At 51.6% G+C, this 25,739-nt stretch overlaps 1 protein-coding gene across 1 annotated transcript in view; it reads right to left on the reverse strand.

Moving 5' to 3' along the window:
• The window catches only part of MROH2A (maestro heat like repeat family member 2A), a 46,037-nt gene that overhangs the window by 10,762 nt on the left and 9,536 nt on the right, over window positions 1-25,739 (reverse strand). The window contains exons 8-28 of the mRNA XM_055345794.1: window positions 25,408-25,551; window positions 24,318-24,410; window positions 23,967-24,045; window positions 23,777-23,890; window positions 21,324-21,400; window positions 20,284-20,403; window positions 19,866-19,976; window positions 18,967-19,114; window positions 18,095-18,135; window positions 17,097-17,238; window positions 16,786-16,838; window positions 16,229-16,336; window positions 10,906-11,025; window positions 10,531-10,653; window positions 9,165-9,317; window positions 7,737-7,859; window positions 6,695-6,774; window positions 5,164-5,272; window positions 4,270-4,365; window positions 1,660-1,764; window positions 482-605 (exon numbers count right to left, since the gene is read on the reverse strand). Of these exons, the coding sequence (XP_055201769.1) occupies window positions 482-605; window positions 1,660-1,764; window positions 4,270-4,365; window positions 5,164-5,272; window positions 6,695-6,774; window positions 7,737-7,859; window positions 9,165-9,317; window positions 10,531-10,653; window positions 10,906-11,025; window positions 16,229-16,336; window positions 16,786-16,838; window positions 17,097-17,238; window positions 18,095-18,135; window positions 18,967-19,114; window positions 19,866-19,976; window positions 20,284-20,403; window positions 21,324-21,400; window positions 23,777-23,890; window positions 23,967-24,045; window positions 24,318-24,410; window positions 25,408-25,551 (2,263 nt within the window). The remainder of the gene's footprint in view (window positions 1-481; window positions 606-1,659; window positions 1,765-4,269; window positions 4,366-5,163; window positions 5,273-6,694; window positions 6,775-7,736; window positions 7,860-9,164; window positions 9,318-10,530; window positions 10,654-10,905; window positions 11,026-16,228; window positions 16,337-16,785; window positions 16,839-17,096; window positions 17,239-18,094; window positions 18,136-18,966; window positions 19,115-19,865; window positions 19,977-20,283; window positions 20,404-21,323; window positions 21,401-23,776; window positions 23,891-23,966; window positions 24,046-24,317; window positions 24,411-25,407; window positions 25,552-25,739) is intronic.

Raw genomic sequence — 25,739 nt, forward strand, 5'->3', positions numbered from 1 at the left:
TTCAACGGCCTGGACCACCCTTCAGTCTCTGGACATCTCATCCATTCTTGCCTTTGCTCTCATTGTCCTATTCCCCCCACACCACCTCTACCACCTCAGATACCTCCTTTCTAGGAGGCCTCCAGCCGCCAAGCCGGAGGCAAAGTCTCCCCCTCTGCAAATCATCACCCTGCATTAGCCCCTGAGCTCATCTCTGGTTCCTTCTACTGTGTCCTGGGTATCTGTAGCTGATCTTTTCCCAGGGAGCCCCTTAGTACCTAGGACATGCCCTCAATGAGTTGTGCCAAACCAGTGAGGTTGTCCTTCTGGAAACTTCCATGGCCTCTGAGCAAGCTCTGCACCCTCTCCACCATCTCTGCTGGCCACTCTTATTTGTTTATACAGAGAGGTCATGTTCCCCCCAGGATAGCCCCACAGCTAACACCCCTGCTGTCAGACCTCCCTCCCAACATCCATGTCCTGGGTCTCGCCTTCCCCATACCATGGAGATCCAGCAGGCTGGACAAGACATCCATTGAGGCTATGCGAGTTCTTCTGTGGGAGTCACAGGTACAAGGGGCCATGAGTCCCACCAGCATGCCAAACTGCCCCAGCTTCAGGGGGATCTGAGGGACAGGAGACCTCAAGGCTCACACCCTCTGTCCACTCATGCACACCTGGTGCTGTCCAGGGACAGTGTAACAGGCAGCCAGAGAGAGTGAGCCCTGCTCGAAAGCACCCCAGCAGAGACCCTGGAGGCTCAGTAGCCAGGATCCCAGGAGTCTGGCTCAGGACTTGCCTTTCTGTCCACAGGCCCAGGTTTTATAATCAGGGCACCTGCCTTGTTCCTGTAACTGAGCCCTGGGATTAAAACTGGCCTCCCCTGCTCACTAGATGTGTGACCTGGGCAGGGTACTTAGACTTGCGCCCTTATGTTCCTCATCTGTAAAGGGGAGATAACCATGGTGCCGCCTCCTCCAGGGGGATGTTGAGAATTGTGTCCGAGAATCCAGATATATTCTGTACAGTATCTGACCTCAAAGCTAGCGTGAAGCTAGGCTCTGGCCTCACTTTGCTGGGCCTGGGTCTCCACCTGAATGGCATTCCCAGATCACCAGGGGTACTGCTCATCTTGTTCTCACCACACACCGGTCCCCACACCCCAGGGAGACCATCCTCCCAACACCATCACTGAAGACTAGGAAGTCAAAGAGCATGAGGCCAACAAATGTACAAAGAGAAGCCGGGTCAGATTGTTAATCAACAAAAATACCTCATTGCTTTTCCAGATTTTGTGATGTTCAAGTGCTTGTCAAGTTTTATAAAATTTGTGATTTTGTAGTGGTTTATTTTCTTGTTCTAAGTAGATATTTACTCTCCTAACCAATGTGGTATTTCCTAAGTGTGTGCTCTTTTTCTTAAAGAGGACCCTCACTGCTGTGTGAGCCTGGATCCATGCTGAGCCATGGCCCACCCCTCTCTCAGCATCCCTAGAGCCTCAGGGCTAGCTCCTAGGGGGGCCTCCTCTGCCATTCCCAAATGAGACAGCCTCTTCCCAAGGGACTCTTCAGGGGGCAGAACTTGATTTTGAAAGTGTGCCCTCTTCTCATGAATAGAGACAGGAACTCTTCTGTGGGTGCCAGAGCAGCAGGCTGGGGGGTTGGGGGCTCCAGGACTCACGCAGACACCGATGCTTTGCACGTAGATCTGCATGAGATGGAGATGGAGGTTCGTGGCCTTCTCCCGCTCCCCTTCTTTCTCCGACAAGATCCACTTTTCCAGGAGCTATGGGTAGAGGCCAGAACACAGAAGACGCCATTAAATCCCAAGGCCAGCCTTTCCTGGCCAGCTATTGTCCACCTCGTCTCTCCACTCAGAGTCTGGATTTCAGAGGTGTTGGGTGGTTCTGGAAGCTTCTCATTCTCTTTCCCGGCACCTCCATGAGGGAGATGAGGCAGAGGGCAGAGACAGTGTCCCCATTATCCTGACCAAGATGGCGCTTGGCTGACGGGTTTGGCCTTGTTCCAAATGTCTATCTGTGGGTGAAAGGTCCAGGAGCATAGCGTGCCTTGCGCTCCAGGGCCTAAATGTTCACACACACAGTGGCAGAGCTTAACAATGTATGAAGCAAAACTACCACAACGGAAGAAAAAATAAATCCATAGTGAGAGTCAGAGATTTCAGTACCTCTTTCTTAGAAACTGGTGGAACAAGAAGACAGAAAATCAGGAAGGACAGGGAAAACTTGAGCAACCCTACCAGCCAGCCTGGCCTAATACTTAGGAACCCTTGACCTGAAACAGTAGGCAAGTGCACACAGAACACTCACCAAGATAGACCACTCTGTGCAACAAGGTAAGTCTGGGTTGATTTAAAAGGACTCCAATTATACAGAGTGTGTCCTCAGACCACAATGGATTTAAATTAGGGATGAAAAACAGGAAGATCTCTGGAAAATCTTCGAACATTTGGGTGAAAGAAGAAATCAGAAGAGAAATTAAAATGTACTCTGTATTGAAACAAAATGAGAACACAACATATGGATATTTATGGGATACAGCAGCAAAAACAAAACAAAGTCAGTGGACTCATACTATCTGCTCCTGTTTCCAAGGTTTATTATGTTATAGTAATCAGGATGGGATGGCATTGGTGCAAAGATAAATACGTCAACAAAGCAGAAGAGGTGCCAGAGACAGGTCCATGCATACGTGGTCAGTTGATTTTTGACAAAAATGCAAAGATAATTCAATGGAGAAAAGTCTTTCCAACAAATGGAACTGGAACAGCTGGTTGTCTGTGCACAAGCAAACAAACAAACTTGGATCCATACTTCACACCATATATAAAACTTAAACTATATCCTAGACTTACTTGTGAAACCTGAAACTACAAACTCCTAAAAGAAAATATTTGTGACTTCTGTGACCAGGCAAAGATTTCTTACATAAAACATCAAAACCAGGGGCGCCTGGGTGGCTCAGTGGTTGAGCATCTGCCTTCAGCTCAAGGTGTGATCCCAGAGTCCTGGGATCGAGTTCCACATCGGGCTTCCTGCAGGGAGCCTGCTTCTCCCTCTGCCTGTGTCTCTGCCTCTCTCTCTGTGTCTCTCATGAATAAATAAATAAAATCTTTAAAAAAAATAAAAATTAAATAAAGGGTACTCCCTTAAAAAATAAATAAATAAAAATAAAAATAATAAAACACACTGAAATCAATGAACACACAAGTCAGGGATGGGAGGAAAATATTTGTAAATCATATATCTGATAGGGACTTGAATTCAAAATATATAAAACCTCTGAAAACTCAATAATAAGAAAGCAAACAACCCAATTAAAAAAAGACAAAAAACTAGGGCAGCCCGGGTGACTCAGCGGTTTAGCTCTACCTTCAGCCCAGAGCCTAATCCTGTAGACCCGGGATTGAGTCCCACATAGGGCTCCCTGCATGGAGCCTGCTTCTCCCTCTGCCTGTGTCTCTGCCTCTCTCTTTTGTCTCTCATGAATAAATAAATAAAATATTTAAAAAATAAAAACTAGCCAATACCCTTCAAAAATGCCGAGATTATGGAAGATTGAGGAATTGTTCCGGATTAAAGGAGATTAAAGAGATGTGGTAAATAAATGCACTGTGTAATCCAGTTTAGATCCTGGATCAAGGAAAAGAGCTATAAAGGGTATTATTGGGACAATTCATGGAATTTGAATATTGGCCATAGATTAGACTACAGCATTGTGTCAACATCACAATTCCCCATTTTGATCATTGTACTGTTGTTATACCAGGTGTTTTTGTTTTCGACGTCTGCAACCAACTTTCATGGTTCAAAAGTGTGGTGGTGTGTAAAACAAGAGAAGGGAAGACAAAGAGGAAAAAAAAGGAAATGTGACAAATGATTAACAATTGTGAATCTGGGTGAAGGGTATATAGGAGTTCCTTGGAAGTTTTCAGTGAATCTGAAATTTTATCAAAATAAAATTACTGTGGGATCCCTGGGTGGCTCAGTGGTTTAGCACCTGCCTTCAACCCAGGGTGTAATCCTGGAGTCCCGGGATTGAGTCCCACATCGGGCTCCCTACATGGAGCCTGCTTCTCCCTCTGCCTGTGTCTCTGTGTCTCTCATGAATAAAAAAATAAAATCTTTTAAAAAGAATGAAAAATAAAAAAATAAAATTAGTGAAACAATTTTTAACGCATACCCCTGTTTTCCATAGAATCTGACCATGAGGCCAGCTTTCTGGGCGGGGTGGCCATCCCTGGCTCCTGGGCCTCCACCAGGGAACTCACGTGTACCATCTCCTGCAGCCCCTTGGGGTCCAGCTGCCTCTGCATGAGACCCTCCATCAGCTGCTCCAGGGCATGCATCGCATTCTCATACAGGGTCTGTGGCCAAGAGAGGAGTAATGAGGGGACATGCACAGCCACCCACCAGGACTCTGCAAGGATCCATGTCAGGATTGAGAAGTATGAGATGGTTTGAAACTCACCCCTTTACTTCAGCTCAGACTGGGTTCTTAATACCTATATTCTCATGTGACATATGAGACCACCTCTAAAGAGGAACCCATTTTACAAAGAAAGAAAATGAACCCCCACCACCCAGTTCTTCTGACTCCTCATCTGGGACCAGGACACTGAAGCAGAGATGGCTACCTGTTCACAAAAGGTTTGTCCTCCTTCTCCACATTGTTGCTGGGAAACAGGCAACTAGGCAGGAACTACCTTTCCCAGCACCCCTTGCATCTGGGCATGGCATTTGACTGAGTTCTGGCCAATGAAAGGTGCAGAGTGACTCATAAAGCCTCCATCCATACTCTTTCTCTTCCACTCTGGGCTGGATATCAGTATCCCAAGGGACCTTAGGCCATGCACTAAAGATAGTAGGGCCTCTGTCAGCCTGGTTCCTAAATAACTGCATGCAGCAGCTCCATCTCCGCCCCTATTGCCAGCTGGACTTCACTTGAGTGAGAAATAAACTGTCTCCTTATTAAACCATGGAGATTTCAGGGTTTAGCTGTTACAGCAGCTAACGTTACCTTACACTAACTAATAGGGCCTACTGCACTTTGCTGCCCTTAACCACTCACAGGTGGTTCAAGGCGGCGTGCTCTCAGCACTGCCCAAGTTGTTGTAAGCTTCCAAGTCCTGACCCGGAAAATGAGGCAGCCCAGAGGGACCTACCTGAACGGACTCATTGTCCTCTGCTGGGGGTTGGAGAGAAATTACAGAGTGAATACTGATATCCATCAGCTCATTGTTTTCCTCCATGGAGTAGAAAGGCTTCAGATTGCTAAGAAAAGAAGAAGGGACAAGAGGAAGGGTCAGAAGGTGCAGAGGCATGGCCAGAATGAGGGAGAAGACAGCTTCCCCGGCGGCGGGTGCAGGCGTGCATCCCTCCCCAGGGGCCCTGACTCCCCTCCAGTGACTGTGTCTGTGATTGATGGGGAGACGCAGGGGCCCACAGCCAGCTCTCCTCCTTGTTGCCTACTCTGAGCCTGTCCCTCTGCTGCTTGGAAACATTCCATGGCTCCTCCCCGGCCATAACCATAGACTCTGCCTCCCAGGCTGGCCCTGACCCAAGGGTTTTCAAGTGTAATACCTGCACCAACAGGAGCAGAAGTATCACCTTGGCACTTCCGAGAAATGCATCTCTGGCCCTCCTCAGAGCTACTGAATCAAAAACTCGGAGTGGAGCTCAGCCATCTGAGTTTTAGTGAACTCTCAGGGGTGGAAGCTGGCTGCTTGGTGCCTGCTAACTCATTCTTCTCCTATTTCTTCATCAATAGTTCTCAAGCCTAGGTGCATTCTAGCATCACCTAGAGAAGCTCCGAGGTGCCCAGGGGCCACATCCAGACTCCAGGGATCCTTATATAAAGATGTGGGGTGGAGCCAGGGTATCAGCTACCATTCTACTTAACTTTAAACCCCTCCCCCCCCCAAAGATATCCTGTATTTTGCCCTGCCTGGAGCTTCCAATTCCTACCTAAATCCTGTTATTTTGTGTCAGATGCCAGCACCTTCTGATCGCCCCTCTTATATCAACAAAATTATATCTTGTTAGTGGCCCCCCTTTCTCTGGTCCTAGAATTTTTTCCTGCTTATTCACGCATTAATACACAGCTCTGCCCTATTATTCCTTCTGTGGGTGTTCGTTTTACCCCACAGGTGCAGAATTCCCAGAGTCCACCCAACACCCAACCACTTCAGATACTAATGTTCATAACTTCTCCCTCCCTCCCCCGTTTCGCCCCAGTGAATGCACGGCTCCAGGAAGGCAAGCCTGGGGTATTATATTACTTTGTATTAACTATATCATAATGCATCAACAATTAAATTCTTTGATCCCTGCCCAACCCAACTAGAAGAAGGATGCCATCCCCCTGCTACCCTATCCAGTGCCATAATGTGATTTCTCGCTCAAAATATCCCTTAATGGACCAAAGAACAGCCCACCCACCTGCCAGTCACCTCCCAACCCAGAAGAGCCCAACTGGAAACACTGCTGAGAATTATGGAAAAGACCTGGTGGAAGCAGACCCCACCTCCCCGGGCAGCCCACTGCCCCAAGAGCGGCCACCCAGGGCCCCTGCTACAGAGATGTGGAGAAAAGTAGGTGACCACCCCCCCACCGACCAAGGAGCACTGAGGGGTGGTCTCAGACTCTGCCCCAACCCTCAGAGATACTTGGGGCCCAAACAGGGGCCCAGCTTACCTCAGGTGCGAGAGGGCCTCCATCGCCATCGTCCGCACGGGAGAAACCAGGCTGTCGGTGGGTTCTTCCTTGATGGTGGCCTGCCCGGCACAGCAGAGAATGAGCCATCCAGGGCCCGCCAGTGAGGCCAGTGAGCGTGGAGACAGCGGCACCCCCAGGGCTAGTGCCCAGGGCCTGGCACTGCATGGGGTGCTGACACCCCATACCACATTCTCTCTTTTTAGGATCACTTGGCCTTTAGCATTGTAGAGGAAGCAGCAAAATCTGGTGTGGGAAGCAGCAGGGCTCCAGACAGGCCAGGGCTGCTCACTCAGGCCTGCCGCCTGCTTGCTGTGTGTCCTTGGGCAAACCGCTTCTCCTGCCTGAGCCATCACGTGTCAGACAAGGCCTGTTTCACCAGGTTGTGCCCCGCTAGCATGAGATGGCACACGGACAGCCTATGTCCCTGAGCGGGAACAAGGGTTCGCTTCCTTCTCCAAACCTCACCTCCCTTGGGGACAGCCTCCAGTGCTTTCCAGGGGCCACAGCTTTAGAAGGCATTGGCGGGGGTGGGGGGGTGTCTGGGGACAAAGGACAGTAGCTGCCCAGAACTGCACTCTCTCTGCCATGGCTTCTTGCCCTCTCAGGCAGCTGACGCTTTCTACACCTTACTGAAGCTCTGTGCACAAAGAGCTTTCAGACCCTCCTGCCACGGAGCCCACCTCCTAGGTGCCTGCTATGGAGAAACACCAGGCGACAGAGGGGCGGCCCGGTGGGCTTCCTTCTGCCCACGCTGAACCAGCCACCTCCAGGCACCAGCGCATCCCCGGCCCATCAAACCCTTTGTCAGATGGACAAATCTCATACTCAGAAATCCTACAGTTGGACCGAAGCAGAATCGAGATAGGGAGGGACTCCTGTGACACCGCCCCCCTGCCCCCCGCGGCACCTCCATGTCCCCTCAGATGCCCTCAGAACCTCTGGAAACCTCTGACCAAGGAGAAGCCGGCAGGCATGAGACCCCCAGACCGCCCAGGACCAAGGAAGCCCCCACCCAGCCTACCGTTATAATGCCCGTTAGAGTCATCTTTTGGGCAAATTGGAAATCCTCCAGGTCCTTGATGTTTTTGATGGCTTTGGTGACTTGCATCACACTCTTCATGAAGGCCATCTTGAGACAGATGTCCTGAACCCAAACCAAGAAGAGGGAATAGCAGGAGCACGTCGTGAGTGGGCCCGAAGCCCCCAGGCCGCAGCCCTGGTCAGCACCCTGCTGCTGCGTAAGGACCGGTCCTCCGCACCCAAGGAGAGGCGGTGCCAGGGGCGCTCCGCGAGATGGCAGGCCTCCTTCTGTCCTTCAGCCCCTGGGCCGGGCGTCTGCCACATGGCCAGGGTGCCAGGGGGGCGCTGGACAAGGCGGAGTGCTCTGGCGCCCCTCAGAAAATGCCACCTCCTTCCAGCCCCCCCACACCTGTGCCTGACGAAAGCAATGCCAGGACACCAAGCTCCGTGGGTCGCCAAAGGGACCAAATAAGTTGAAATAAAATCATTTTTGCTGGGACGCCTGGGTGGCTCAGTGGTTGAGCATCTGCCTTTGGCCCAGGTTGTGATCCCAGGGTCCTGGGATCGAGTCCCGCTCGGGCTCCCACAGGGAGCCTGCTTCTCCCTCTGCCTGTGTCTCTGCCTCTCTCTTTCTGTGTTTCTCGTGAATAAATAAATAAAATCTTTTTTTTTTTATTGTTTTTGTTTTGACAACATGGAGGAGCCTTGAGGACATTATGCTAAATGAAGCAAGCCAGTCATAAAAAGACGAATGCTCTGTGAATCAAATTCATTAGAGGCCAAGGGTAGAGTGGGGCTTGCAGGGGCTGGGGACAGGGGGCGTGGGCATATCGGCCGGTGGCTGCACAGTCTCAGGCCTAGAAGACGAAGAGCACTGGAGACGACCGGTGGGGACGGTGGCACAACAAGTCACATGTACTTAATGCCACCAGACACTTAAAAAGGATTACGATGGCAGATCTTATGTGTATCTTACCACAGTTTTAAAGACAACAGTAAAATAATTTTTGCTTTATCCTGTGTTTCTTCTTCCTTGCCATTCCAAGAAAGTAGCAAGTCCCTTTGCATCCCTGGGGACAGCCCCACTTCTTGTCCCTTGGTAAAGGGCTTGGGTCAGATGTCAGGAGGGGGGGGAGTGGAGGCAAGGGCAGAGGGAGGGAGGGAGTGAGGCTGGGAAGAGGGGGTGCTCCTCTTGTGATTTCTGGGACCTGCCCTCACGCCCCCCCAGCACCATGGGGGAAAGGCTGTCCCCCTTCTCCCCCCTGCAGCAGAGAGCACCAGCTTGAGGCAGTGGACTTCCCAAAAGCTGGGTGTCGGGTAGGAGTCCTGGCTGTCTGCTGGGCGGGGTTGGGGTGCTCAGATAGTGAGGCAGGTGACTGTGACTCTGCCAGCCTGGCTCTGGATGTGGCGCTGTGGCATCTGGGGTTACCTGGCAGCTGCTGGAGTAGTGGTGAATGATCTTGGCCGTGATGGGGTTGTCCACGTGGGTGAGGAGCATCTGGGGGTGGCAGTACGAGGCCACGCAGCTGTATATCACCATGAGGGCGCTCTTCACTGTCTCCCGCCTCCAGGGATGGTCCTTCTGTGAGCCCAACGAGGAGAGGAAGAACCACCGGATGTGTGTGTGGGAAGAGGGGTCTTGCTCAACTTGCCTCTCTGAGAGGGAGCAAGACCGCCCCAACTGCGCGTGGACAGTCTCTGGGCGCATGGCCGAAGGAGCCATAGAGTCAGCAGAAGGTGCTTCAACTGAGGGTTTTCTGGGTGCCTCAGACCCTCATTCATTTATTCATTCATTCAACATATCTTTCTTGAGCACCTACTACTTGCCAGGTGCCGGGTACACAGTGATGAGCAACTCACACAAGGGCCCAGCCCGGGGAGGCTCCAGTCCAGCGGCAGATGCCCGCAGCACCTGTTAGCTGTGAGCAGGTGGTTTGTGTGGACGCCCCTAAACGAGGCCACCCATACACTCCTCCATACCCTCACATGCCAGCCACCTGCTCCGGCCCAGGGATCTCCTGATACTGGGAATCCAGTGGGAATAAGCAGCCCGAGATGCAGTGTTGCAGGCCACCAAACCCCCATGCAGGGCGGGCAGGGGTGCCCATGCCCATGCCCTACCAGGCCTCTATAGAAATCCCTGCCTCAGGTCCTGCTTTGTGGAGAAGCTGGGGCAAAAGCCTGAGATGCACTTGACTCTCTCCATCCAGACTGCCAGACCCCCAGGGCAAGGGTTCCAGGTCAAGGCCAAAGTCCAGGGCACCGATGACTCTGGATGGTTGCCCACTGGGGCCTCAGCCAGCCTGCGGCTCTGTGTCCTGTGGCAGAGGGGGGCAGCCTCCAGAGGTCCAGCTCCTGGCTTCACCGCTGGCCAGCTGCATACCTTGGGACAAGATGCAGCGTTCTCCTCTATGGGGCAGAGGGCAGGGTAGCCTCTCCACCCCACTCCCATTGATCCACTCAGGCAGAGCTCCCGACACGTGGAAAGTACCCACTGAGCGCTCCCTGAGCAGCTTCTTCACCTGGGTGGGGGCGAGGCCTGGGACGCTGCATTCTCACCAGCACCCAGGGGCGCCGCTGCGGCTGCTCTGAGGAGCCCATGGCGGGCACTCCTTTGTAATATCTGGGTCCTGGAAAGGCCCACCCTATGTTCTTGAGATCATCCAACAGCAAAAGCTTTGGTGGAGGAGGCCTCCGGGTGACACTGAGGGGAGTTTGCTGTTGAGATCTAGCGAGGACCTCGGCTGGGTGCTGAAAGCACTGGTCTATGAGGCCCCCGGAGCCCTGACGCTTACCCGCCAAGCGCCGATCTGCCAGGACTGCTCTGACTCCTGGATCCTCTCCTCGAAGTCATGGAGCACGTTCAGCACAGTCTTCACCTGGCCACGGGCACAAAGGCCAAAGCACAGAATCACGCCCTGCAGGGAGAGACCCAGCCAGCTGGGCTGAGGGAGGCGGGCAGGGGCCGGAGGAGGAGCGCCCCCCCCCCGCACAGGTACACATACACACAGGCATGCACACGGACGCACCTGTGCACACACATGCACACACACACTCCAGTACACGCAGAAGCATGCAGGCACTCATGCACTCAAAAGTAAGCACATGCCCATAACCCCGAGGGTCCAGAGGGGTCCGGTGGGTAGGAGGGGGCTGCCGGGCACCCTCACCTCCCGGTCAAAGTCGTTGCTGTAGTCTGTCTTGTACAGCAGCTCCAGCAGCAGCACCTCCACCTTGTCGGCCTCCAGGCCCATGGCCAGCGTGAAGCCCAGGGCCCGATACAGAAAGCCCTGGAGAGGCAGAGGGGCAGGGGAGCTTCAGGCCTCTCTGCTCCGCCCTCCAGGGGTTGCCGTCATGGGGAGTCCCCTGCCTCACACTCTAGGCTTTTTGTTTTGGTGCACAGATATCTGTGCATTTCGTCGAGTCTTTAAATGTGCAGGTTATTGTGGAGGGCTGGACTGCGTGCAGGGAAGTGTGTTATAAATAGTGGCCAAATTATTCACCCCTATAGAGGTTGAACCAATTTTCACCCACACTAACCAATCTAAGAGCACCTGCCGATTAGCCGTGCTGATCACCTTCGCACGTTCTCATGATCCAGTCTCTGAATCCCTGCCTGTATTCCTTTTATTTATTTTTTTAATTTAAATTCAACTGATTAACATATAGTGTATTATTGGTTTTGAGGGTAGAGGTCAGTGGTTCATCAGTCTTATATAACACCCCGTGCTCATTACATCCTGTGCCCTCCTTCATGCCCATCACCCAGTTACCCCATCTCCCCACCCACCTTCCCTCCAGTGACCCTCAGTTTGTTTCCTATGGCTAAGAGTCTCCTATGGTTTGTCTCCGTCTCTGATTTTTGTCTTATTTTTCACTCTCTTCTCCTATGATCCTCTGTTTTGTTTCTTAAAGTCCACATATGAGTGAGATCATATGATGATTGTCTTTCTCTGGTTGACTTATTTCACTTAACATTGGACTCTCTGGTTCCATCCATGACATTGCAAATGGCAAGATTTCATTTTTTTTTGATGGCTGGGTAGTATTCCATTGTAAACATATCCCACGTCTTCTTTATCCATTCATCTATCTATGGACATCTGAGCTCTTTCCATAGTTTTCCCTGCCTGTATTCTTGCCCCATTTCCTGTTGGCTTATTTCTCCTGTCTTCTCTTTCATCCATAAGAGCCTCATGTGTAGGTTTGGAAAAACAACAAGAACAAACATGTCTTATTTCATTTAACCCACATGGCAACTCCAGATGGTAGATATGGTTGCCGTTTTGGGAGATGAAAACGCAAGGAGGAGGCGATAGAAGCAGGATTTAAAATCTGGGGTGCAAATAAAATAAAATAAAATCTGGGGTGCCTGGGTGGCCAGGCTGGCCAAGCACCTGACTCTTGGTTTCAGCTCAGGTCATGGTCTTGGGATCATGAGATCAAGGCCGGCATCTGGCTCTGCACTCAACTCAGAGTCGGCTTGAGGATTCTCTCCCTCTGCCCCTTCCCCACCCACCCCCACTCACTCTAAATAAATAAAATCTTAAAAAAAAAAAAATCGAGCATGATCTGAGGCTCCTTTCTTGAGGCTCGCATACCAGAGACCTCAACCAGCAGATCACTCTACTGCTTTGTTTTCCCCCTAAGGTCTCTGTTCTCTTTTGATTTTATATTGTGACTTTGTCACACAGAAATTGTTCATTTTCGCAGAGGAAAGTGTCTTTCATTTCCTTTGCCTTTCTTGGCTGTCTTTCATGCATATGAAGGCCTACTCCACATCAAGATTTGAAAAAAATATTCATTGATGTATTCTCCTAGTTGTTCCACGGTTTTCTTTCATTTTGTACACTTAAATCTTTGATCTGTTCCGAGAGAGTAAATCCTTCCTTCGTGAACTTTATTGTCGATATGTTCGTAGCTATTCTCTTCCACTTGGTCGTTCAGAAGAACTTGGACACAATCTAGTCAAATTCCATAAAATTACACAATTTCCACAAAAGCTCCTTTTGGGAATTTGACGGGGAGTGTGTTGTATGGCAGATTAATTTGAGAAACATGGACGGCTTTCCAACGTTGAGACTTCCCAGCCAACAACAAAGATTGTGTCAATGTCATCCCATTTCTCTCAGTGTTCCTGCCCCTCCTTGTCATTTTTGGTTCCTCACACTGGTTCCACACATATCATATAGTCAATAATTTATTCAATTACGTATTTACATTGTGTTGCTACTCGGAATGGGATCTTTTTTCATTATATTGTATTTTTGTTTTATTTGAATGTGGGAAAGATAATGATTTCTGCATATCAATTTTGGGAGAAGACTGGATCCTACACCTGGGACTGTAAGTCTGGAGGCTCCTGGTGGTCACCCTGCTCCTACCTGGAGGGTGCCAGCTGAGCCGAGAAGAGATAGGACAGTCCTGGTGAAGTTCTGTATCCAACTGTGCCTCCTTAAGTTTTCTAAGCCAGTAAAATCCTACTTATTGATATACTTTCCCTAGGCTAGGTGATCTATTGAAATAAGGTTGAATTCCACACATTTGCTTATTAAATATCATATACAACTTCTCTTTTTTTAAGATTTTATTTATTTATTCATGAGAGACACAGAGAGGCAGAGACACAGGCAGAGGGAGAAGCAGGCACCTCGCAGGGAGCCAATGGGGGACTCCATCCCTGGACCCCGGGATCACGACCTGATCCTAGAGCCACTAGGCATCTCATTTTGTGTTCTTTTTAAAGAAAGGCGACTGCCACATGTATCGCTTTGTTTGGATGTGTCTGGAGTCCTGGAAGCTTGACTGCCCTATGTTCTCCTTAAAAAGGACCTTGAGAGCTTGTTTGGAAGTTCTAGCAGGGGAGCGCAGGTATTTGTATACCCATGACCAAGAAACGGTCCTCCTCTACTGGGGAAGGTCATCCTCTATGACCAGGCATGCAGCTTCGAGGGAGACGCACATGAAGCAGTGAGGGAGGATGGAGATACCCAGCTAGCCAGCCAGATCAGCCAAATCAACTCTGGCAATCAATGAGGTGACACATGTCACAGCCAGATTGCCCTCACATCCTGCATACAACATTCTTGTGAATGGTCATTGTCCTTAAATTGACATTGGATAAGATCTTGTACCCGCAAAGAAGATTATCTGTAAGATCGCCTTGCTTTTTGTTATTTTACATACAGGCTATAAAGGCTATCTATCTCTTTGAGCAAACACGATTTTTGGTTGACACCTGTAAAGACCTTTTCTTAGACATCTCATTGAGATATAATTTACATACCATAAAATTAACCCATTTAAGGTCTACAAATTCAGCAGTCTAGTCACAGAGTTGTGCAACCATCAGCACAATTTAAACTTAGAACATTTTTATCACTCCTCCCAACACACAAAGAAATCTCATACCTGTTGGCAGTCACTGCACATTTCCCATAGCCTCTGGCAACCACTGATCTACTTTCTGTAGATGCTTAAGAAGATGCCTATTCTGGACATTTCAAGCAAATGGAATGTTATAATAAGTATGTGGTGCTTTGCATTCCTTTGAGTCTGGCTTCTATCATTTAGCATAATGTCCTCAAGGGTCATCCTTTCTGTACTTCATTCCCTTTAATGGCTGAATAATATTCCATTGTATGAATAGACCATATTTTGTGATTTTTGTTTATCTTTTCATCCATTGGTGGGCATTTGGGCTACTTCTACTTTTTGGCTATATGAACACTACTACCGTGAACATTTATGTACACATTTTTGTGTGGATTTATGTTTCTGTTTCCCCTGGGCATATACAACTCAGAGTGGAATTCCCGGATCATATGGTAACTCTGTATTTAATACTTCAAGAAACTGGTTTTCCATTCACACCAGCAATAGATGAGTGTTTGAATTTGAATTTCTCCACATTTGTTATTATCTGTCTTTTTTATCACAGCCATCCTAGTGGGTATGAGGTAATATGTCCTTGTGGCTTTGATTTGCATTTTCCCTAACAGTGATAATCTTTAACATTTTTTTCTTATGCTTACTCACCATGTGTGTACTTTCTTTGAAGAAATGTCTATTCATATCATTTGCCCATTTCTAAACTGACTTGACTTTTTGTTATTGAGTGATAAGAATTCTTTGTATACTCTAGATACAAGTCCCTTATCAAGGACTTAATTTACAAATATTTTCTCTCATCCTAGGAGTTGTCTTTTCACTTTCTTGATGGCATGATTTTCAGCATAAGAATTTTTAGTTTTGATGATGTCTAATTTATCTATTTTCTCTTTCCTCACTTGTGTTTTTGGTGTCATATCCAAGGAGACTTTGCCCAAAAGCAGCTGACAGTAAATGTGAGGTTTATTTCTGCATTCTCGATTCTATTGCATCAATCTGTCTACTCATCCTTATGCCAGTACTACATTGTCTTGTTTACTGTAGTTGTGTGTAAGAAGTCTTGATATTGCAAGACTTGATGTTCTTGTATTCCCACATGAATTTTAGGATCAGATTGTCAATCTCTAAAAAAAGACAAAGAGGGGGATCCCTGGGCAGCTCAGCCGTTTAGCGCCTGCCTTCGGCCCAGGGCATGATCCCAGAGTCCTGGGATCAAGTCCCACATTGGGCTCCCTGCATGGAGCCTGCTTCTCTTTCTACCTGTGTCTCTGCCTCTCTCTGTGTGTGTCTTTCGTAAATAAATAAATAAATAAATAAATAAATAAATAAATAAAATCTTAAAAAAAAAAAAGACAAAGAGGGAAAGGCCGGCTATGGTTTATGACAGGGGTCAAAATGAATCTGTAGAGAGATTTGGGGATTTGTGCCATCTTGACCATATCATGTTCCAATTTGTGAATATGGGATCCTTTCTGTTAATTGAGACCTCTGGCTTCTCTCAACAATGTTCCGAGTTTCATAAAGACCTTTTTAGTTCTTAAAGGTCTTTAGGTCATAAAGACACACATGGTCATGAGCCAGTAGCTAGATGGGTCAGGTGTACACAATGACATCCAACAATCTGCCAGTGGGGGTGGGGACAGTTGAGGGTGCTGCTCCAAATCTTAGCTTGCCTACTCTTTCTTTGCCCCCTCCTGGCTTCATCGTCTTCACTGGTGAGCTAGAACTCAGCAACCCCTCAGCCCCCTTCTGTAATTCAATGTCATCCTCATCATGTTCACTATTTGCCAAAACCTGTTCAGACATCTGGATCCTTGTCTGTTGCACTCTGCTAGGAGACCAGTTCAGGTAGAGAGTGAAGTGAGAGAATCAGGAAGACTGAAGAAGGGACCACCCCACCCCACCCCAGCTTCAACAAGGCAGGTTCTTAGAGAAGAACAAAGCAAGACAAGACACAAAAACCCACTGGCCTAAATCACCCACTTCTCCTCCCAGGACCCTGTAGACAGCCACAGGTGCAGCTGGTCTCACACAGTCTGAGCCTCCATTCCACCATGGAGTCCCTCTCCCTGTCTGAGTTGCCCTGACACTGTGAACACAAACCTTCTCCAGGGAGGGGCTATCGAAGCTTTCGATCTGGTTGTTCAGCTCTTTGCTCAGACGCAAGCTCCAGTTGGAACCTCGGGTCTTCTTAAGGGAGTTTCTCAGAAACTGAGGAGGCAAAAGACGTCGGTGGGCAATGCCAAAGGCCCCCAGTCCTGTTCTCTCCCAGGCTCCAGGAGTGTTGTGTGACCTTGAGCTGTGACTCACCCTCTCCAACCCCCTTCCCCAATTCCTAAATTGCTCGACCCACTGAACCCTGACCCAGAGCTAACATTCTGTGGACCAGGCAGCAGCTGTGGCTTTTGGGCTGGAGGCAGGACACTCCCTGCTGTGCTGCTTTCCTGAACACTTGGTTCCCCAGGATAGAAGGCTCTCTGTTCTCCCCTGCTGACAGATATAGCTGTGGACATGCCTGGTACTCCCCAAGTCTTCTCTGACAGGAGAAGTGTCCTTTAGGGACTCCTAAACTCTCCACATGCCAACCCCACCAAGCATCCTCCCATGCACCCCTCCCCTTTCTCCCTACCCAACCTCAGCAAGCTGGATCACATCTTTACTTGAATTAGCTTGTCCTCCCAGGTCTTCTGATTCCAAGTAAACTCGGTATGTTCTGCAGAAAGAAGGTCCACATATGCTACTTTCTTCTGCTGCTCCCCTCTGGATCAGCCTCCTTAGTCAGGCATTTAAAGCCCTCCATAGATGGGCTCAGCACACGCTGCATGTCCCTCCCCACTCCCCCAAGGACCTAAATAAGCCATACTGGTCCACCTTGAGCTTTGGTTCCTGTTGTTCAAGCCACAGGATTAGGACTCTCAGTATGCGCACCAAGTGGAGAGTTGACTTGGGGTCAGTGACGCAGATGCCTCACCTTCCAAGTACTTGACCAGCAGTGGGATCTCCGCCTCCCACATGTTAGCCATGGAGGGTGCAATGCTCTGGCTCAGGGTCCTCAGGAGGTTGAGCATGGCTATTCCACGGCCCTCCCCCTTGTAGGGGGATGACATCAGCACCTGAGGAGCACCAACACTCCAGTGGGGCCCTGTCCCAGGCTGGGCAGTGCCAGGCATTTTGTTCCCAGAAAGGAGAGGAAGGGTAAGATAGTGGGATTTCCCCCCACCTGAGGCTTCCATGGAATGTGGATTAATGCCCAGAGTCAACACAAGGAGGAGAAGGGGGGCACCTGGGTGGCTTAGTCAGTCAGGCATCTGACTCTTGATTTGGGCTCAAGTTGTGATCTCAGGGTTGTGAGATCGAGCCCCGCATCCAACTCTGTGCTGGGCATGGAGCCTGCTTGGGATTCTCTCCCTCTCTCTCAGTCCCTCCCCCTCCCCACTCTCTCTTAAAAAAGAAAGAAGAAAGAAAGAAAGAAAGAAAGAAAGAAAGAAAGAAAGAAAGAAAGAAAGAAAGAAGGAAGGAAGAAGGAAGGAAGGAAGGAAGAAAGAAAGGAAAGAAGAAGAAGAAGAAGAAGAAGAAGAAGAAGAAGAAGAAGAGAAGAAGAAAGAAGAAAGAAAGAAGAAAGAAAGAAGAAAGAAAGAAAGAAAGAAAGAAAGAAAGAAGAAAGAAAGAATAGATGCAAGACCTCCAGGTGAAGGCAGGCCTTTGGAAGTGTCATGGGGATGCTGCAGAGCTGCTCAAAGGCTGAACAGAGGAATCTGGGAACATGTCCTCACCAGGTCCCTGGGCATCTGAACACACTGCCCCTGCCCCATCTACCCAAGAGGAATGGAAGGGACCCAGAACACTCTGTCCAGCCGAGTGTCTAGTTCCCTCCTCCCACTGAGGGCTTTGGGAATTAGGAACTCAAGAAAGAGGTGCCACAGGCCATGGCCTGCTCAGGCCAGGGCAGAGCGTGGGTGAGCCACTCACCAGGAGACGGGCCAACAGTTTCTGGGGTGCAGGCAGGTCCACTGAGGAAGAAGGAAATGGGAACCTGCTCCAGTTGTGTAGCTTGAACCAGGATATGCCCGCCCCTGCTCCCATGCCCCCGTTACTCTGAGAAGGGCTTTGCCCTGGAAGGTACTTCCCCAACACCATCCCATTGCCCCCAGAACAGAGAATGAGTTGGCACAGGGACCAGTGATATGTCCATAAGGAACATTATTTTAAGTGGCTTATCCTGAGAAGAGGGGAGGACCATGCTTTGGGCTAAAGCATAGATGTCGTGGGGGTGGGGGAGCTGGCCCAGGGTCCAGATGAGGTCAAGAAGAAGACCCCTCACCATTGGCTATCCCTTGGTCCTAAAGGGCTCCTAAAATCAGGCCCATCCCCAGTGACGCCCATCCAGCAAAGAAAGCTCCAGGTCGGTGAGAACAGCCCCCTTGGAACAAGCAGCGTCATCCTGCCCCTTAGATCGTGCCAGTCACTTTTTTGAGTGTCTGCTGTCAAGGGTGCCGAGTTGGGGGTGGGGGTAGGGGGAGCCATGGTAGGGTGGTTTACAGAGCACCCACCCGGATGGGACCTGCTGGCTCACAGAGACCCAGACAAGCCACACCTGGAGAACAGCTGAATCTCCACAGAGGGGTCTTGGGACAGGGCGCGGGGGGAGGGGACATGAGGAATGAACCTGTCAAAGGAAGTTTGCACAACTTTAGCACCTCCTCAGGTATGATAAGGGCAGGCCTTTGGCCTGGCTGTCTGGATTTCTGGACGCTCCCTGGAAGATGGGGAGGGGAATTATTCCAAGAGAGCGAGCGGCCCCCCTGCCCGATGCCAGCAGCTGGCGCAGGGAGGCTGCCCACCGTGCTTGCTCTTGCTGGCCACACCAGCTGCCGCGTCCTTGGTGTGGAGCTGGCGTTCGGCCAGGTTAGTGAGGCTGATGCAGATGGGGGTCAAGGCCTCCGTGTAATCCGTCTCCATGATGTAGCACAGGAGCCTCACCCAAAACTCCTGGATCGGGCGGGGGTGGGCGGGGGGGGGAGGGTGGAGGCAGCATTAGCTGGAGGGCAGCTGTGGCCTGACCCGTCCAGCTCGCCCCACACCCGCCCCACATTCTGGTACCTGCCCTAAGCAGCAGCTCCACGGATGGTAGCTCCCATCATTCTCAGTATCTCTGTTATTACGAGAAACTGCCCCAGGACGGGGAGCATCTAGCCCAAGGCCTCACTTAAAGGACAAGGATCCCCTCCTTATAAATTTTTCCCACTCTTTGCTAGGTCACCCTGTGTCGCAATGAAAAGTTGGCACATTCGTTTCCCCCCCTAAGCCTGTGACGTGCTGAGCCCTTTCAGCACATGCCTTCATGTCTTCACATAGTAGGAGCTCCCTGGATGTTTGCGGAATTAATCCATTCGAATCATCTCTTCACACACACACACACACATACACGCACACACACACATCTGGGTGGAAGGGACACATTTCTGGCTAGAAGTCAATGGGTATGTATCAAGGCCCGCTGTGTGCCAGCCACTGCCTGAGGCTCTGGGGGACCAGGTTCCCATCGAGGGCACAGCCTCTGGAATTGCATCTTCAAGGGCAAGAGCTCAGGCAGTGGGACGATCGGGGCCTTCCCGGCATCCCAGATAGCAACAGCACAGGATTCTGGGCATGTGCCATTCGCCCCGAGCTGGTGCAGGACGCACACAGGTAAAGCTGTCACCTGCAGGGGCCTGGCCCAGGGGGCGGGGGACACACTCACATTGGTCATCCCACTGACGGAGGAGGTTATGATCCTCACAGTGTCCATGGTGACTTTATGGACCATCTTCTCCTCCAGATCCCTCTGATAAAAGCTCTCTCGGTGATTTGTCTGGAAGCCAGAACCCAAGGGTCCCTGCTCGTGGGCCGGCAGGGGCTTGCTACGGTCTCAGGTGTGGTCTCCTCACCCCCATGGGGCTCCATGCCCAGATACCGAGTCTCCAGAGTTTTCTAGATTCCTGCCTGGGCGACTGCACACACCTCTACCTACAGCTTGCCACGCACGTGGGCACTCGTGTCATGGATGTAGATTCGTGCGGGTTCAAGCACAGGTGCAGCAAGCAGATTCTTTCCTCAACGCTTTGGAAACCCCTTCCAAGGACCTGCGGCACCATGGTCTGCATATCAGGGCCACTCACCAGCTTGTAGGTGGACAGGGTCAGCTGCACGGACACATACTTCAGGCCCCAGCCTTTGATCTTGTCCTGGTAGCCGGATAGAGCCAATTGGCCGATGATGCGGAGAATAGCCATCCTCACCTGAGGGCACAGGGCAGTGGACAAGCCGGAATTGGGGTGGGCTCCCCGGTTGGGGGGCTTAGCATCTAAGACCCAATCTTGTCCAGTGAGACAGCTAGGAATCGGGGGTGCTCTGGGTGGGGAGGGGTCGGGGGCTACTGCTCTCTCTGTCCACCACCCCTTGCCTCATCCATCCAAGGAATCAAACTCTGCAGCATGCCCACCCAGGGCCGTTATCTGAGCCCTTCAGAGACACGGACCACACCCATCCCTTCCAGATGGGTTGCTCCATCCTCAGGCAGCCCTGTGGGCTCCCCAGGCTTGGCCAGCCCAGAACACACCTATTCTCCTCCCCCCCATCCCCGCCCCTTGACGGCCTCCACATCTTGAGAATGGCTCTGCCTAAATCTCAGGCCCCAGCCCCTCCCCGGCCCCACGCCCTCTCACGTTTGTGCAGACCCTCACCCCCCCTGTGGGCCTTCCCAGGGGACATGCAGCGACCTCCAGGGCCTCCGGCCAGAACTGAAGCTACATTCCAAGGTGGCTGTGGCTACAGTGGAACTGGGCTGTGGCTATTTTTTTTATTTTATCCTCTATTTGGAGGGTGAAGGTGAATTCCTTAGTTGCTGTTTTCAAATGCAGTAAAGATTTTATAAAACCCTCAGGATTCACTCAGCCTCCCCTCTGCCCAGGGCGGTGTCTGAGTCCCTTCACCCGATGACAGTAAGTGTCTCAGGAGCAGGACCGCAGCTCCAGGGGGCCTGTCTCCTCTACCCCTACTCCATGCCACCCAGGAAGCTAGGTTTCCCATCAAAGGGCCTCCAGTGGGCAGCCCCCACCCACAGAGCAGGAGATGAGCAAAGGCCACCTGCCGGACCTCCCTCTGGGTCCCCCACAGCGTGCCCTGAACACCATCCCCTTCCAGGTATCTGCCTTATTACCTTGAAGCGGGTGTCAGAGAGGGTGTTCTTGACCACCCGGATGGCCAAGGAGATGGTCCTGATATTCATTCTGGGCTCTGAAAGAGGAAAACCAGCCTGGAGGGCCACCAGCCTCGGAGCTGGGCCCGGGGGGAAGCGAGAGTCCCGGAGCACCAGGCCTGCCCACCACCCTCCACCAGGAGCCAGGCGTCAGGTGGCTCATCCACATCACGTCTCCTAGGAGCCTCTGACTCCCACCACAGCTCGGGGACACTTCCCTCAGGAGCCTCGCTGGCCACCTCCTTGTCCCCTCAATACCTGTCCCACCCTGCCTGGCCAGGGGACGGTGTTTCTACACCTCACTCCCTTGGTCTCTCTGTTTTGTGATTCCCTTTGGAACCCAGGTGGACTCTGCTTGCCAGCAGGATCCCCACCTCCTACGTCGTTAGTGCCTCCCGGTGGACACGCAGGGCCAGGCACACAGTGGGCACGCACTGGTCACAAGGCACAGTGCTGCAGAGCTGGGGCGCTGGGGCCGGGCTGCCTGGGTTCAAATCCTGTGTCTGCCCCATCCTAGCTATGTGATCTCAGGTGAACTCTTCAGCGCTGCCCCCTAGGCCTCAGTCTCCCTACTTTTGAAATGTGGATGATAATAGCACCTCTGTCACAGAGCTTCTGCGAGCAGTAAAGAGCCAACCCAGTGCTTGGCACACCAAAAGTGCTTTGTAAGTGCTTATGGGTCATAGCACCGCTGACGGTCGATTCGGGGAGGAGGAACACTAGGAGACATAAGATAGAGCCACGAGAAGGTTCTGGGGAGGCCCAGTATGGATAGAATTACGGTTGGGTGCTCAACCTGACGCTACACTCAAGGCCCCATGTTACTATGGGTCAAGGCTGGTGGAAGAAGGAGAGGCCGCAGGACAGGATGGAGGTAGCAGATAACCAGGCACTGAGGTAGCATGTTACAGTTCCAAGTTTGCACCTGCAAAGTACAAGCCTTACACACACCCCGCCCCCTATTTTAAAAATAGTATATGCTCCTTGCAGAATTATTATTATTATTATTATTTATTGCAGAATTAAAATATAAGGTACCCACTCAACAGTCCCGGTGTGTCCCCTAAACTCACGCAGCAATAAGTATGTGGATTTCCCGCAGGTGACCAAGGTGGTGCTGCGTGTCCTGCTGCCCTTCACCCAGAGAGGGCATCTTGTCCACAAAAAGGTACAGACGGACTACACCCTTTATGGTTGAGTAATATCCCACTAGGTGGATAAACTCTCATTCGCTTCAGGAATCCCCCTATAGAAAACCGGTTAGGCTGTTTGCAGGGTTTTGCTTTTACACAAGACACGCTCACGAACATCCTTGTCCGGTTACCTTTAGGGGAAGGATTCCCTTCAGACAACGGTCACTGGTCAAAAAGTCGGGATGGTTAAGCCCAGGTTTTGGTCCGTATCCAATTGAGCGCCCAGAATGCTTTATCAGTTCACACCCCCTGTCCACAAAGTGCAAGAAGCTAGTTGCTTGTTGTTCCAGCACTGGGCTTAGCAAAGTAGAACCCGCAGGCTAAATCCGGCCCAAAGCCCATTTTGGTAAACAAAGTCTCATCGGAACACAGCCACCCTCTGCGGTGTGTGACTGCTTTTGCACAGTTGAGTCGTTGTCGCAGAGGCCGTATGGCCTGTAAAGCCAAACATGTTTTTACTATCCGGCCTTTGACAGAAAAATAGCCAGGCCAACCCTAGTCGTGATCATCTCTGGCCGCCAGACAACTCAGGATGGTCTCATTGTTGCCTAAATTTGTATTTTATTTTGTTTTTCAGAGAAGGCTTTACTGGCAGCAGAATGTGCTTCATAGACGGTTGCCCAGTTTGTGCAGTGCTCGAGGGCACCCAGTTGAAGGGCTGAACAGGAGTGGCCCGGGCTCCTCTAAATAAATCGTGTACCTGCAGGGCCACAGGCTGCCAGCAAAGGGTGCCTTGCTCCAACTCACACAAAGGTGCCGTCTGAGCTAGCGTCCCAGTGGGGGACAGGTTTCCCCCTTTTGATTGCAAGGCCAGGTTTAGAGTTTGGGCCTAGGGATTTAGAATCAGGGTGTTTAACTGCAATTAGGGACAGTGGGGCTTTAGCCCTACACCTACACGGTGGGATGCAGCCTTATTTAAAGCCTTTGATTTCACTTTGGGGTCCAGGGTGGGGGGGCTAGTTCTAGGTAGGATTCAGGTTACCAGTTTGGAATTCAGACTCAGAGGGAAGCTGGGATTCAGAGTTTGAGGAGACGACTGAGGGTGGGGAGTGTGGGTCACGGTGCTGATTAGGTCCAAGGGTAGAAAATAGGAAGCATCCGGGAGCTGTGACTCCATGGTCCAGCCCGTGGGGTCTATGAAAGAGGAAATGACGAGGGTCCAGACATGGGTGAGACCTGCCTCCCCGGCCTCCCGCCCGGTCCGGTTCCATCCTTGCTCACCATCTGCGCTCACCACGGCCCTAATCAGGGTCAGGGTCCCCACGCGGATGGCCTCCTTGCTCATCTCTATCTGACTGAAGAAGAATTTCATCAACTCCTTGGGATAGGACCGGGCTGCAGGGAGAAGGCTGCTTTAGTCCCGGGGCTGGGACTCCCCAGGCTCACTCACAGTGGACAGGGGGGTGCTCACCGAGGGCTATGAAGCACTGTACGATCTCCACCAGGTTTTGGCTGCTGTATTGCTGCTGGGCAGGAACCTTGGCACACACCTGGGAAGGGGGCATGCAGGGAGGGTGGTGAGATCACTACCAGAGAGGGGATGCAAGCGCAGGGCCAGCCCAGCCCGGCTGTGCCAGCACCACGTGGGCATCAATACCTTGCACCCCGCCACACCCACCCTGGGGGTACGGGAGCCCGTGAGCAAGACCGGGACTCCACCACCATCACACCCTGTCCCCTGGTCGGGCATGCCACCTGCTGCAGCCCACTTCCCACTGATCCACCCTGAGGATGCTGGTGCGGCCAAGCTTGCCAGCCCCACCTGGACGTGCAGTTCTGTGAAAATGGTGTGCAGTTGCATTTCGGGGACTGGGGTATTGGTGGTGACGGACATTTCCAGGATCTGCCTTAAGACCTACAACAGACAGGCAAATGGTGGGAGATGACCTCCTGCCGATCCAGGTCACTTAACCCTAGACTCTTGCTACGCAGCGTGGCCCAGCAGCCGGCGGTATCCGCATCTCCCGCCGGGAGCTAGTTAGAAGCGCAGCGTCTCAGGCCCTGCTCCAGCCCTGCTGAATCTGACCCTGCATTTCGGCCAGCCCCCAGGCAGGGCCTAGCACAGTGAAGCTTGCAAAGGGCTGTGCTCGGCCACCGAGCATGGCATTCAAGGCCCTCTTCCCCTTTCTCTCAGATCCACCTGGAGGTGAAGCCCGTTCTTTCGCCAGAGTGAGCCAGCAGCGGGCCTCTAGATCTATCACATTAATTCCTGCCCCTTGCTTTTAGAGTTGAGGACCATGCCTCATCTGCAGACAGATGAGTGATCCCCTTACAGTATCTTCAGCCTGGGTCACACCTCCACTCCGAACGCTGCCAAGACTCCATCTCATGTGGCTTAGGGGCTGTCATGGGTTAAAGGGTCCCCCCAAAATTCACGTACACCAGGAACCCCAGAATGTGACCTTTCCAGACATAGTTAAGGGTCTCAGATGAGACCATCCTGGATTTAGGGTGGACCTTGTGTCCAACCATCGGTGTCCTTGTAAGAAAAGGAGAGGACACAGAGGCAGACATGGAGAAAAGGCCACGTGAAGAGGGAGAGGGACCCTGGAACGGTGGGGCTGCCAGCCCGCAATGCCTGGGGCCACCAGAAGCTGGAAGAGGCAAGAAAGGATCCTTCCCCAGGCCGTCCTTCAGGGCCTTATGGCAGCCGCCCCAGGAAACTAATGCACCACCTCACTGTGGCCTCCAAGACACTTTGGGATCTGTCCCTTCCACCTGGAACAACAGTTTTCTCGAAAATCCAACAAGTGCCAGGCCCCAGCTTCTACCCAGGTGACACGTCCCTAGCCCCCCCACCCTCAGCCCTGGAAGCAAGCGTCCAGCCGGGCTGAGGCCCAGCGAGCTCTGACCTGCGTGATGAAGAGCGCCTCCAGGCTGCCCCGGTACTCCGCCAGCAGCAGCGGGATGTAGTCATACACCTGGTCCCGCAGGTCATCGTTGGGCAGGAGCAGGTTCAGCATGGGCTTCAGGGATTTGATGACCCCCAACTTCACCTACCCCAGGAGCCCGGGACCCCCGGCAGTCGCGTACCTGCAGGGCCACATGCTGGCCCACCAGGGCCGTCACCGCACCCAGAGAGTCAAGGACACGTGACGGAGGGCCCCCCCCAAGACCCCCACTGGCAGGCGACAAGGCCGGACCGTCCCTGCGAGTCCCAGCTCGGTCACTCAAGCAGAACCTC

This window comes from Nyctereutes procyonoides, unplaced genomic scaffold (genome assembly GCF_905146905.1).
Source record: "Nyctereutes procyonoides isolate TBG_1078 unplaced genomic scaffold, NYPRO_anot_genome, whole genome shotgun sequence".
In the NCBI taxonomy this organism is placed as follows: Eukaryota; Metazoa; Chordata; class Mammalia; order Carnivora; family Canidae; genus Nyctereutes; species Nyctereutes procyonoides.